Source organism: Anser anser, assembly GCF_964211835.1.
Source record: "Anser anser genome assembly, contig: HAP1_SCAFFOLD_574, whole genome shotgun sequence".
Taxonomy (NCBI): Eukaryota; Metazoa; Chordata; class Aves; order Anseriformes; family Anatidae; genus Anser; species Anser anser.
Genome location: NW_028154184.1, coordinates 16,440 through 29,928, shown reverse-complemented (window position 1 = coordinate 29,928; position 13,489 = coordinate 16,440). Strand labels below are relative to the sequence as shown.

The 13,489-nt window shown below is 70.9% G+C and overlaps 1 protein-coding gene across 1 annotated transcript; it reads left to right on the top strand.

Annotated features, from left to right (window-relative positions):
* Positions 1-532: 532 nt before the first annotated feature.
* Positions 533-12,512, top strand: ZBTB4 (zinc finger and BTB domain containing 4). The gene is given in 6 exon segments (XM_083852778.1): positions 533-667; positions 4,273-4,374; positions 5,671-5,735; positions 9,566-9,730; positions 9,736-11,470; positions 11,473-12,512. Coding segments are annotated over 3 exon segments (2,910 nt in total). The 5' UTR covers positions 533-667; positions 4,273-4,374; positions 5,671-5,735; positions 9,566-9,580; the 3' UTR covers positions 12,498-12,512.
* Positions 12,513-13,489: the final 977 nt, after the last annotated feature.

Here is a 13,489-nt window from a genome sequence, read left to right as displayed (position 1 = left end):
TTATCCACAGCTGTCCCCCCCTCAGTTATCCCCAGTTCCCCCCCCCCCCAATTATCCCCGGTTGTTCCCAGCTGTCCCCCCCAGTTCTCCCCAGTTCTCCCCCCAGTTATGCTCCCAGATACCCCAGTTACCCCCAGTTGTCCCCCCACAATTATTCCCAGTTATCCCCACCTGTCCCCCCTGTTCTCCCCAATTACCCCAGCTGTCCCCCCCACTTATCCCCAGCTGTCTCCCCCAGTTATCCCCAGTTACCCCCAGTTACCCCCCCAGTTATCCCCAGTTCTCCCCCACAGTTACCCCAGTTCTCCCGTTACCCCCCCAGTTCTCCCCCCAGTTATGCTCCCAGTTACCCCAGTTAGCCCCAGTTCCCCCCCCCAGTTCTCCCCAGTTCCCCCCCCCAGTTCCCCCAGTCCCCCCCCAGTTTTTCCCAGCTGCCCCCCCCGCCCCCCCCGCTGTTACCGGGGCTCGGCTCCCCCTCCCGTCCCGCCCCCGCCCCCGGCCCCGTCCCCCCGTGCCCCCCCCGTAGCGGGGCGGGGGGGTCCTGGCGCCCGCCCGGGCCCAGCGCCGCCGCCTCCATCTTGCGCCGCCGCCGCCGCCGCCACGGGGACCGGCCCCGGGCCCCCCCCGCGCCCCCCCGGCCTCCGGGACCCCCCCGCCGCCACCCACGGTAACGGCGCCGCCGCCCCCCGACCCCGGGACCCCCTCCCCCCGCGCCCCCCGACCCCGGGACTCGCGGCCCCGGCCCCCCCCCCCCCTCCGCGCCCGTCCCCCTCCTCCCCCCCCCCCACGGGGAGCCCGGGACCCCCCCCGGGACCCCCCCCGGGACCCCCCCAGCGACCCCCGGGACCCCCCGGTGGGGGGGGGGAGGGGGAGGGGGCGGGGCGGGGGGGGGGTGGATGGGGGGCGTTGGGGGGGGGGCGTGCAAGGGGTGGGCGTGCAAGGGGGGGTGCGGGTGTGCAAGGGGGGGCGTGCAAGGGGTGGGCGTGCGCCCGTGGGGGGGGGGGGTGCGTGCAGGTGTGCGTCCGTCTGTGGTTGTGCGTGCAAGGGGGGTGTGGGCGTGCAAGGGGGGGTGCGGGTGTGCAAGGGGGGGTGTGCAGGTGTGTGGGTGTGCAGGGGGTGAGCGTGCGTCCCTGGGGGGGGTGCGTGCAGGGGGGGGTGGGGGTGTGCAAGGGGGCTGTGGGGGTGTGCAAGAGGTGTGCAGGTGTTTAAGGGGTGTGTGTGCAGGTGGGTGGGTGTGCAAGGGGTGGGCGCGTGTCCGTGGGGGTGTGCGTGCAGGTGGGTGGGTGTGCAAGGGGGTGCGGGGCTGTGTGTCCGTGGGGGTGTGCGTGCAGGTGTGCGTCCGTGTGTAGTTGTGCGTCCGTGCGGTTGTGTCGCGTGTCCGTGCGGTTGTGCATCTGTGTGCGGTTGTGTCGTACGTCCGCGCGGTTGTGCGTCCGTGTGGCTGTGTGTGCAAGGGGCTCTGTGTGTGTGTGTGTCTGGGGGGGGTGGGTGTGCAAGGGGGCCGTGCGGTTGTGCGTCCGTGTGCGGTTGTGTGCAGGGGGGTGTGGCGTGTGTCCGTGTGCGGGTGTGCGTGCAGGTGTGCGTCCGGGTGTAGCTGTCGTGTGGCCGTGCGGTTGTGTCGTGTGTCCATGCAGTTGTGTGTCCGGGTGTAGTTGTGTCACTTATCCGTGCGGTTGTGCGTCTGTGTGGCTGTGCGCAAGGGGTGTGTGCGCGTGTCTGTGTGTGGTTGTCGCGTGTCCGTGGTTGTGTATCCGTGTGCGGGTGTGTGGGCAGGTGTGCGGCCGGGTGTAGCTATCTGTGTGCGGTTGTGTGTGCAAGGGTGTGTGTCTGTGCGGGTGTGTTGTGTGTCTGTGTGGTTGTGCGTCCGTGTGCAGGTGTGCGTCCGTCTGTGGTTGTGTTGTGTGTGTGGTTGTGTCGCGTGTCCGTGCGGTTGTGTGTGTGTGTGTGTGTGTGAGGGGGGTGTGCGTCCATGTGTGGGTGTGTGCCCGTGTGCAGCTTTGGTGTGCATCCGTGCATGGTTGTGTCACACGTCCGTGTGCTGTTGGCGTGTGTCTGCGTGCAGTTGTTGCGTGTCCGTGTGGTTGTGTGTGCAGGTGTGCACCCGCGTGCAGTTGTGCATCCTTGTGGTTGTGCGTCCGTGTGTGACTGTGCGTGCAGGTGTGCATCCGCGTGTGGGTGTGTCACACGTCCATACGTGATTGTGCGTCCTCACGTGCTTGTGCATTCACGTGTAACTGTGCTGAGTGTGCACGTCTCCGTGCGGTTGTGCACCCACGTGGTTGTGTTGCACGTCTGGGTGTGGCTGTGCACCTACGTGCGGTTGTCACATGCCCACGTGCAATCCCACGTGTGCTTGTGCCGTGCATCGGTGTGCGCTCGTGTGTCCACGTGTGGCAGTCGTGTGCCCACGTGCAGTCCCACGTGCAGTTGCACGCGCAGGTGTGCGTGCAGACGAGCTGCTTTGCGTGATCCTGTGTGCACGCGGTTGTGCGTGGTTGTGCATCCACATGTGGTTGTGTCCCGTGTGGGCGTGCATCCACGTGCAATTGTCGCATATCCATGCCTAGGTGCAGTTGTGCATCCACATACATTTGTACACCCACGTGCAAGTGTGTCTCGTGGTTGTGCTTCTGTGTGTGGGTGTGCGTCCGCATGTGGGTGTGTCACGTGTGCTTGTGTGCATCGTGTGCCCATGTGTGCATCTGCTGCACACGCGTGTGGCAGCGCACACATTTGTGTGTGGTTGTGCCCCAGTGTGATTCTGCACGAGGCCCTAAGCCCGTGTGCACACGCTTGTGTGTGAGCGTGACTTGCTTGCACGCCCACAACCAGCTGTGGCCACGTGGGCACCCGTGGGTGCTCGGGGTCAGGGGTTGTGCATGCTGGTCGGAGGGGCGTGAGTGTGCTGCTGAGAGCGTGCACGAGTGTGTGCAGGGGTTGTGCATCTGAGTGCGTTGCTGTGAGTGTGCACGAGTGTGTGGGGGTTGTGCACCTGTGCGTGAGCACTGCGTGTGCGTGTGCATGGCGTGTGCACGTGTGTGGGTGTGCAGCGTGTGTTTGGGTGTGCAATGGCTGGGGTGTGGGTGTGCGCGCACCCCGTGCAACCCCCGTGTGCTGTGAGTGTGCTGCGGGTGTTGTGTGTGTGTGTGCATTGCACGTGAGCGTGCGCTGTGTGTGCCTGTGTCTGGGCATGCTGTGCCTGCTGTGGGTGGTGTGCGCGTGTACATGCGTGTGCCCTGCACGTGTGCACTGTGGGTGTGCGCTGCCCGTGTGCACTGGGGGGGGGCGTGAGCACCGTGTGCATGCACTGGGGGTGTCGAATGTACACGCACTGTGTGCACACTCGCGCTGTGTGTGTGTGCTGCTGGTGTAGCGTGTGTGCACTGTGCGTGCACGCCCCGGGTGCTGTACGTGCACGTGCTGTGTGCACACTCGGGGTGCTGCACATGCCCGGGCTGCGTGTGCACGCTGCGTGTGTCCTGCGGGTGCTTCGTGAGTGTGCGCAATGTGCGTGCGCTGTGGGTGTTGTGCGTGCACGTGCTGCGTGTGCGCTGTGCCTGTGCTTCGGGTGTCGGGTGCGTGTGCACCGTGGGTGTGCGTGCACTGTGTGCGCGCTGCAGGTGTTGGGTGTGCGCGTGCTGAGTGTGCACACTGTGTGTGCTCGGGGTGTTGGGTGTGCGTGCAACATGGGTGTGCGTGCACTGTGGGTGTGCACTGTGGGTGTGCCCTACGGGTGGGTGTGCACTACGGGTGCGCCCTGCGGGTGTGCACACACTGTGAGTGTGCACTGTAGGTGCGTGTGCACTGTGTGGGTGTGCACTGCGGGTGTGCGTGCCCGACGGGTGTGCACTACGGGTGCGTGTGCACTGTGCGTGTGCACAGTGGGTGTGCACACCGCATATGTGCACTGTGGGTGTGGGTGTGCGACGCACGCGCACCAGCGGCTGTTGCACGCGCGCGTGCACCCTGTGGGTGTGCCCCGGCCGTTGTGCTGCGCGTGCCCCCGCTCCGTGCACACCCACCCACACCCACACTCACTCGCACACACGCGCGTGCCCCGCCCCGCCCCCCCGCGTGTCGCACACCCGCCCCTTGCACACGCGCGTGCCCCCGGCCGCTGCTGCGTCACCAGGCCTGCGGGGCGGGGGCGGGGCCGGGCCCGCGCCGCTCTCCGCGTGCCCGCGTCCCCGTGCGCGTGCCCGCGCGTCCTCGTGCCCGCGCGTCCTCGTGCCCGCGCGTGCCCCCCCCGTGACGCCCCCTCCCCCTCCACAGGCCGCCGCCTGCCCCTTTAAGACCCCCCCCACCGGCCCGAGGGGGCGGAGCTTCGGAAGGGGCCCCGTGACGTCACGCCCAGCCCGGCCAATGAGCAGCCAGGTGAGCCCGCCGCGCCCCGCTTCGCGCTCCCTCATTGGGCGGCGGGGCGGGGCGGGGGGGGGGCGGGACCGGGCCCGCCGCGCGCTCGCCGATTGGCGGCGGGGCCGTCGCCATGGTGACGGAGGGCCCCGCCCCCCCGGAGGCGCCGTTGCCGCGGTGACGCGCGGGGACCCCCGGCCGCGGATGGAGGTGGGGGGGGGGCGGGGGGGGGAGAGGGGAGGGGGGCGGTCGCCATGGCAACCCCGCTGCTCCCCCCTCCCCCCCCCCGTGGGTTCCGCGCGGGGCTCTTCCGGCTTCCGGTTGGGGGGGGGCGGGGGGCGCCGGGTCCTCCTCACCCCCCCCTTGTCTCCTCCCCCCCCGTGTCCCCCCCCATGTCCCCTCCCCCCCGTGTGACGTCATTCTGAGTGGTGACGTCACTGCATCACGGCCACGCCCCCTTCCCCAGGTCTTCCGGTCGGCCACAGTTGTGACGTCACAGGTGACCGTGGTGTCAGCTGGGGCTGTGACGTCGCTGCGGGTTATGACGTCACCATCGGGCGTGACGTCACTTGTGGGCGTGACGTCACCCCCCCAGTCGTGACATCACCCCCGGTCATGATGTCACCCCCTGCTCGTGACGTCACCCCTGGTCGTGACGTCACTCCTGGTCGTGACATCACTTGCAGTCGTGACGTCACCCTGGTTGTGATGTCACCTGCAGTTGTGACGTCACCCCCCAGTCATGATGTCACCCCAGTTGTGACGTCACCCCTGGTCGTGACGTCACTCCTGGTCGTGACATCACTTGCAGTCGTGACGTCACCCTGGTTGTGATGTCACCTGCAGTTGTGACGTCACCCCCCAGTCATGATGTCACCCCAGTTGTGACGTCACCCCTGGTCGTGACGTCACTCTTGGTCGTGACATCACTTGCAGTCGTGATGTCACCCCCGGTCATGACGTCACCCCCGGTTATGACGTCACCCCGGTCGTGCCACCGCCGGTTGTGCTCGGCGCGGTGGCCGCCAGATTTGCGGTCAGTGGCCACCAGATCAGGACCAGTGGCCACCAAATCGGGACTGGGGCTGCTGGGTCCCGGCCGGTGGCTGCTGGAGCACAACCGGTGGCCACCAGGTCCTGAGTGGTGGCCTCCAAATCCCATCCCTCCCCCCCCTACAGGTGACAGCATGCACCCCCCCCCATGTCCCCCCCATGTCCCCCCATCCCCCCCCCATGTCCCCACCCCCCCCCTGCCCCCCCATGTCCCCCCCCCAGTGTCCCCAATGCCGCCCCCCCTGACGCCCGGTGTCCCCGCAGCACGCCGTGCCGGCCGTGACCCCCCCGGAGCAGCAGCGCCCGGTCCATGAGGCCTCCGCTCACAGGTAGGGCCCCCCCTTCCCGGCCGTCACCATGGCAACCGCACCCCCGTCACCATGGCAACATCACCCTCGTCTCCATGGCAACCCATCTCCATAGCAACCCCATCCCCATGGCAACGTCGCCCCCCGTTTCCATGGCAACCCATCCCCATGGCAACCTGCCCTCCAGCTGTTCCCCATCACCACGGCGACAGCCCCCCCCGTCTCCATGACACCCGCACCTACACCTCCCTGTTGCCATGGCAACATGCCATGGTCCTGTTTCCATGGCAACGTGTGCAGGGCCCGATCCTGCCCCACGGCACCGTGGGGTGCAGGGACCTGGTCCTGGGGGGCCGTGGGGCGGGGAGGGCGGGTCCCGCGGGGATGTGGGGCGGGGAGATGGAGCCCCACAGCGCCATGGGGCACGGGGAGCGGGTCCCATAACGCTATGGGGCACAGGGAGCAGATCCCACAGCGCTATGGGGCACGGGGAGAAGATCCCATAATGCTGTGCGGGATGGGGAGCAGATCCCATAACGCTGTGGGGCATAGGGACCAGATCCCACAGCGCCATGGGGCACAGGGAGCGGATCCCATAACGCCATGGGGCATAGGGACCAGATCCCACAGCGCCATGGGGCACAGGGAGCGGATCCCATAACACTATGGGGTATGGGGACCAGGTCCCATAATGCCATGGGGCACAGGGACCAGATCCCACAGTGCTACGGAGCACAGGGACCAAGGCCTGTAACGCCTACCCTGTAGGGCTGGATCCTGCAGCGCTATGGGGTATGGGGACCAGATCCCACAGCTCTGTGGGGCACAGAACCGGATCCCACGTTACTATAGGGCACGGAACTGGATCCCATAGTGCTATAGGGCACAGAACTGGATCCTATAGCAGTATAGGGCATGGGGACCATATCGCACAGCTCCATGGGGCACAGACCTGGATCCCACAGCACTATGGGGCACAGGGACCAGATCCCATAAAGCCGTGGGGCTGGATCCCACAGCGCTATGGGGTATGGGGACCAGATCCCACAGCTCTATGGGGCACGGAACTGGATCCCGCGGTGCTATAGGGCACAGAACTGGATCCCACAGCTCTGTGGGGCACAGACCCGGATCCCGCGGGGCCGTGGGGGCGCGGGGCCGGATCCTGCCCCGGGCGGGCGCTGGCCCCGGGCCCAGGCGGGCGAGCGGCCAAGGCGGCTCCGGCTCTGTCGGCATGGGGGGGGGGGGGGCGGGATCCAGCCGCTGCGCACGTCCGGGATCTCCCGGGATCGGGGGGGGCCGCACCCCGCACCAGGTAGGGCCGCCCTCCGCCCTTCCCCCTCCCCCCACCGGATCCCCGGGGATCCCTTGGGCCAGGGAAAGATCGCGGCGGGGGTGGGATTGGGGGTGGGTGGATCCCAGGATCCACGGGGCTGGGGCAGAGCTGGGATGGAGCTGGGATCCCCTGGGATCTGCGGGGCTGGATCCCACCGCTGGGATCTGCTGGGATCTGTGGGGCAGCGGGAGGGGATCTCCCAGGATCCGTGGGGCTCAGGTGTTGGTGTGGGGCAGGTGCTGGATCCCCTGGGATCTGCAGGGCTGGATCCCACCGCTGGGATGTGCTGGGACCCATGGGGCCGGATCCTCCCCGCTGCAGGGAGGGGATCTCCCGGGATCTGTGGGGCTGGGGCATTGGTGTGGGGCGGGTGCTGGATCCCCTGGGATCTGCAGGGCTGGATCCCACCTACAGGATCTGCTGGGATCCATGGGGCAGCAGAGAGGGGATCTCCCGGGATCTGTGGGGCTCGGACGTTGGTGTGGGGCAGGTGCTGGATCCCCTGGGATCTGTGGGGCTGGGTCCGAGGTATGGGATCTACGGGGATCCGTGGGGCTGGATCCTTGCCACAGCGAAGTGGGGATCTCCTGGGATCTATGGGGCTGGGGCATTAGCCTGGGGTGGGTGCTGGATCCCCTGGGATCTGTGGGGCTGGATCCCACCTCTGGGATCTCCTGGGATCCATGGGGCTGGATCCTTTCCGTAGCAGGGAGGGGATCTCCTGGGATCTATGGGGCTTGGGCTTTGGCGTGGGGCAGGTGCTGGATCCCCTGGGATCTGTGGGGCTGGCTCGCTGCCGGTGCGGATCTGGGATCTCCTGGGGTCTGTGGGGCTGGACCTCGGTGGGAGCGGATCCTGGATCTCCTGGGATCCCCGGGGCTTGGGGTCTGTGGGGATGCGTGAGGGATTGCCTCGGGCTGGAGATCTACTCAGGGGAGTCGGGATCTGCAGGGATCTGGGGGGATCTGCGGGGATCTGGGGGGATCTGCGGGGATCTGCTGGGATCTGCGGGGCTGCCCCTGGCCGCAGCACAGCCAGGATCCTGGAGGGGCAGCGGGGCTGGATCCCAGCTGGTGCTTTGGGATCCACTGGGATCCAGGGATCTGGGGGGAGGGACCCCTGTGGCTTTGGGGTCCGGGACTTGGGGGGGGGGGGTGGGGATCACGGGGCTGGGGGGGGGTGCTGGGTATCCCATCGACCCTGGGGGGGAACCCAGGGGATCTTGGGGGGATCTCGGGGGGATCCCAGGGCCCAGCAGGTCCCAGCTGTGCCGTGGGGCAGAGCAGGGGATGATAGGGGGGGGCAGCCGGGGGGGGGGGGGATGTGGGGCAGGTTGGGGGGCCGGATGGGGGGCACGGGGGGGTGGGGGCGGTCAGGGCCTGTAGGGGTCAGGTTGGGGGGGCTGTGGGGGGGGTCCTGGGTGGATGTGGGGCAGGAAGGGGGGGCTCAGGGGGGTGGGGGCGGGACGGGGGCCCCGGGGGGTGCGGGGCGGGTTGGGGGGCAGGACGGGGGTCGTGCCGGGAGTGGGGGGGCAGAGCTGGGGGGCCCGGGAGGCTCTGCGGGGTGTGGGGCAGGAGGCGGGGGGCACGCGGGGCTGGGGGGGGGCACGTTGGGGGGCAGCCCTGGGGACGGAGGTGCTGTGGGGGGCACCGTGGGGCAGCCCCAGGGACGGCTGCGTCGTGGGGGGCGCGCCGTGGATCGAGCTGTGGGGCAGGCTATAGGGCAGGCTATGGGGCAGGCCGTGGGGCAGCCCCGGTGCCGCGAGCGAGGCCGTGGGTCGCAGCGTCGCTCGGGCCGGGGGTGACGCTGTGGGGCGCGCCGTGGGTCGCAGGCGCGGCGGCTCCGCAGCCATTTTAGCCGCCGGCCGGGGAAGGCCCGGACGCAAAATGGCTCCTTGGTGCTGCAGGGGAGGGGGGAGCGGGGGGGCCGGGACGCGCCGTGGGGCCGGGACGCGCTATGGGGCCGGGCCTGCCAGCCCCACACCGGGGGGGGGGGACGGGATCCTGCCCCACGGCACGGGGACCCCCAACCTCATGGCGTGGGGAGACCCCGACCCACGGCACCGGGGGGGGGGGGCGGGGATGGGGTGCGGGGGGTGAGCGGGGGTAAGGGGGGGGCTGATCCGTGGGGCTGGGGGACCCCAAGGTGTGGGGCTGGGGGACCCCAGGATGTGGGGCTGGGGGGGGGGGGAGGGGCCTAAATTCTGGCGCTGGGGACCCCAATCTGTGGGGCTGAGCATCCCCCAAACTGTGGGGCTGGGGACCCCCATTTGGGGGCTAATGGGCCCCTAAACTGTGGAGAGGTTCCCCAACATCTGAGCTCCCTTTTAGGGGGGACCCCCACCTCTGAGCCCCCCAGTAGAAGGAACCCCAACATCTGAGCCCCTTTTAGAGGTTCCCCAACATCTGAGCCCCCTTTCAGGGGGGGGCCCCAACCTCTGAGCCCCTTTTAGGTGTTCCCCAACACCTGACCCCCCCCAGCAGGGGGGTCCCTGACGTGTGTCCCCCCCCCCCAGGTGCGCGCCGCGGGGATGGCTCCGGTCGTGGAGGTGTCGGACGCGGGGCACAGCCGGGCGCTGCTGCTGGAGCTGAACGAGCAGCGGCTGCGGGGGCAGTTCTGTGACGTGACCATCATCGCCGGCGACGCCAAGTTCCGCGCCCACCAGAACGTCCTGGCCGCCTCCAGCCCTTCTTCAGGCAGGCGCTGGCCGAGGCCCCCCGGGCGCCCGCCCAGGTGCTGGAGCTGCCGGGGGTGCAGGCGGGGGTCCTGGCCGACGTCCTCAACTTCATCTACAACGCCCGCCTCGCCGTGCCCTCGCCCGCCGCCGCCCGCGAGCTGGGCGCCGTGGGGCGCCGCCTCGGCATCCCCTGCCTGCAGGGCCTGGAGGCCGGGGGCCCCCCGCCGCCCGCGCCGCCCCCTCCCCGCGACATGAACGGCTCCTGGAGCCCCCCGGCCTCCGGCGAGGCCACGGAGGCGCGGGTGGCGCCGGTGGCGCCGGTGGATCTCACGTGCCCCGGGAGGCCGGGAGAGGCGGCGGCGGCCGAAGCGGCCTCGCTCGAACCCATGGCGGTGGTGGCGGCGCCTCCGCCTCCTCCTCCTCCGCCGCCGCCGCCGCCGGCGACGCCGCAGTCGCCGGCGCTGTGCTGCGGGCTGTGCGGCCGGGCCTTCGGCACGGCGGCGGCGCTGGGGCTGCACAGCAAGCTGCACCGCGGCCGCCGCGGCCTCGCCTGCCGCCACTGCGGCAAGAGCTTCATCCACATCAAGCGCCTGCAGACCCACGAGGTGCTCTGCAAGGACGGCACCGACGGCGCCGCCGCCGCCGCCACGCCGCCGCCGCCGCCACCGCCACCGGTGGCGCCGCGGCCGCCCGGCAAGAAGGCGCTGCTGCTGCGGCACCGGGCGCTGGAGCTGTCGCCGGAGCAGGAGCACGTGGTGAAGGTGGTGGACGGGCACGTGGTGTACCTGTGCGCCGTGTGCCAGCGCTCCTACATGACGCTGTCCAGCCTCAAGCGGCACGCCAACGTCCACTCGTGGCGCCGCAAGTACCCGTGCCGCTACTGCGACAAGGTCTTCGCGCTGGCCGAGTACCGCACCAAGCACGAGGTGTGGCACACCGGCGAGCGCCGCTACCAGTGCATCTTCTGCTGGGAGACCTTCGTCACCTACTACAACCTCAAGACGCACCAGAAGGCCTTCCACGGCATCAGCCCCGGCCTCATCTCCTCCGAGAAGACGCCCAACGGCGGCTACAAGCCCAAGCTCAACGCCCTCAAGCTCTACCGCCTGCTGCCCATGCGCTCGCACAAGCGGCCCTACAAGACCTACAGCCAGGGGCTGGTGCCCGACGGCCTCCTCCTGCCCGCCCCGGCGCCCGCCGAGCCCCCGCCGCCGCCGCCCGCCGCCGCCGACTTCCCCGTGCCGCGGCCAGAGCCGGCGTCGGTCATCGCCTACGGGCGGCCCTCGGCGTCCGTCATCGTGCACAGCGGCCCCGCCGCCACCGCTGCCTCCGTCATCGCCTACAACGGCAGCGCGGTGGCCGCCCCGCCGGCCCCGACGCCGACGCCGCCGACGCCGCCGGCCAAGCCGATGAAGAAGCAGGTGCTGCGGGATTACATCGAGGCCCAGCGGGCCGCCGGGGAGGCAGCAGCACCCAGCGCCGACCCCGCCGCACGCGGCGGCAGCGGCGGCAGCGGCAGCAGCGGTACCGGCGGCGGCCGCACCATGACGTACGTGGCCAAGCCGGCCTACGTGGGCACGGCGAGCGAGGGCCGCGCGGCGCCGCTCTGCCAGATCACCGTGCGCATCGGCGAGGAGGCCATCGTCAAGCGCCGCATCTCCGAGACCGACCTGCGGCTGCAGCCCCCCGCCGCCGCCGCCGTCACCCAACCGCCGCCGGCCCCCGCCGCGCGGCCCCGCCCGGCCCCGCCGCCCGCCCGCGGGACAGCGGCGAGGACGAGGCGAGCGACGCCGAGGACCGGCTCTGGCGGCCCTACTACACCTACAAGCCCAAGCGCAAGGCCGGCGGGGCGGGCGGCGCCGTGCCCAAGGCCAAGAAGGCGCGGTGGCGCCGCAAGCTGCGGGCCCTGCGCTGGGCGCCGCGCGGCGAGGCCGAGGAGGCCGACGCGGGGGCCGCGGCGGGGGCGCGGGCGCGGGCGGGCGGCGGGGAGTGGAAGCACGCCTGCGGGGTGTGCGGGAAGCCCTTCTCGGCCCTGCGGAAGCTGCGCAAGCACGAGCGGAGCCACGAGGGCCCGGCAGTGCCGGCGGTGCCGGCGGTGCCGGCGGTGCCGGCGGCGGCGGCGGTACCGGCGCCCCCCCGGGTGGGCCGCCGGCCCTCGCTGCGCTTCGCTTGCGGGCACTGCGCCAAGGTGTGCAAGACGGCGGCGGCGCTGAGCCGGCACGCCAAGCGCCACCAGGCCCCCCCGGCACCGCCGTCGCCCCCGCCGCCGCCCACCGTCATCGCCTACACCACCGCCGCCACCGCCGCCATCAAGGAGGAGGCCGAGCCTCGCGCCCCCCCGGCCCCGCCGCCCCCACCCCGGCCCCCCCCGAGCCCCCCGCGCCCCCCACTGCCGCCCACCCCCGAGCCCCCCACGCCGCCGCCGCCGGGCCCCAGCGGGGGCAGGAGCCGGAGGTCCCGCCGCAGGAGCACCCCCTGGCCCTGCTGGGGGGGTGCAAGCGGGGGGGGGCCGCCACCACCACCACCGCCGCCCCCCCCCGGCCCCCTGCCGCCTTCTCCCTGCCCTACGGCCCCCCCCGGCTGGTGGCCACCTACCCCTACCCCTTCCCCTTGCCCCTGGCGCTCAGCGTGGTGCTCCCCGAGGCCGAGGCCTTTTTGGGGGGTGGGGGGGGGCGCCGGGCTTGGGGGGGGGGCCGGGGGGCGCCCCCCCGCCCCCCGCCCCGGCTTTTGGTTTCCCTGGTGGGGAGGGGGCTGGGGAGCGGCCCCGTAAAGGGGGGGGGACCTGAGGGGGTGGGGGGGGGTCAGGGGTGGAAGTGGGGGGGAGCTGGCACCATGTGGGGGGGACCCCCCCCAGAGAGATTGGGGGGGGGGTCCCTGTAGGAGGGGGGGTCCCGAGAGGCAGGGGGGGGTCCTGTAGGTGGTGGTGGGGGGGCAAGGAAGAGGGGGGGCCCTAAGGATTGGGGGGGGATCTAAGGATGGGGGGGTCCTGCCCCACACAGAGGGGGGGGCCCAGGACGGGGGGGGGGACATTTTGGGGGGGGTCACCCAAAGAGAGGGGCTCCAGCCCCCTAGGAATTGGGGGGGGATCATAGGAGATGGGGGGGCCCAGGGCAATGTGGGGCTGACAATGGGGAGCCCCCCCCGGGGATAGTGGGGACCCCCCCTCAAGGACACAGGACAAGCCCCCCCCCTCCCCCCCCGGTGGACCCCAATGTTGGGGGGGGGGCAGGAGCTGGGGGTGCCACAGGGACCAGTTTGGGAATGGGGGGGGGCACTGGGGACCCCCCAGTCCATCAGCCCCCATTCTGGGGACCCCCCCAATGTAATGCCCCCCCCCAGTCTTCCCCCCCATGGGCTCCGCCAATATGCCCCCCCCCCCCGAATTTTAGGGACCCCCCCGTTGTTTGTAGCCCCCCCCCCCGCAGGATTTTGCACCCTCCCCGCCACGGCCCCCCCCCGATCGGGGCCCCCCCCCTCAATAATTCAGGGCCCCCCCGGCCCCCCCCAAACCCTTCGCACCTTAACGGCATCGCAGCCACATTCCAGGGGCCGGGGGGGCGGCCTCGTGCAACACGCGGGCATGCAAGGGGTGGCCTCGTGCAATGCACAAACGAGTCCTTGTGTGACACGTGGGTGTGCAAGGGGCGGCCTTGTGCAACGCACACCCGTGTCTTCATGTGACGCGTGCAAGGGGCGCCCTCGTGCAGCGCCCTCGTGCAATGCACGTGCAAGGCACATCCTCGTGCAAGGCATGGCCAGGTG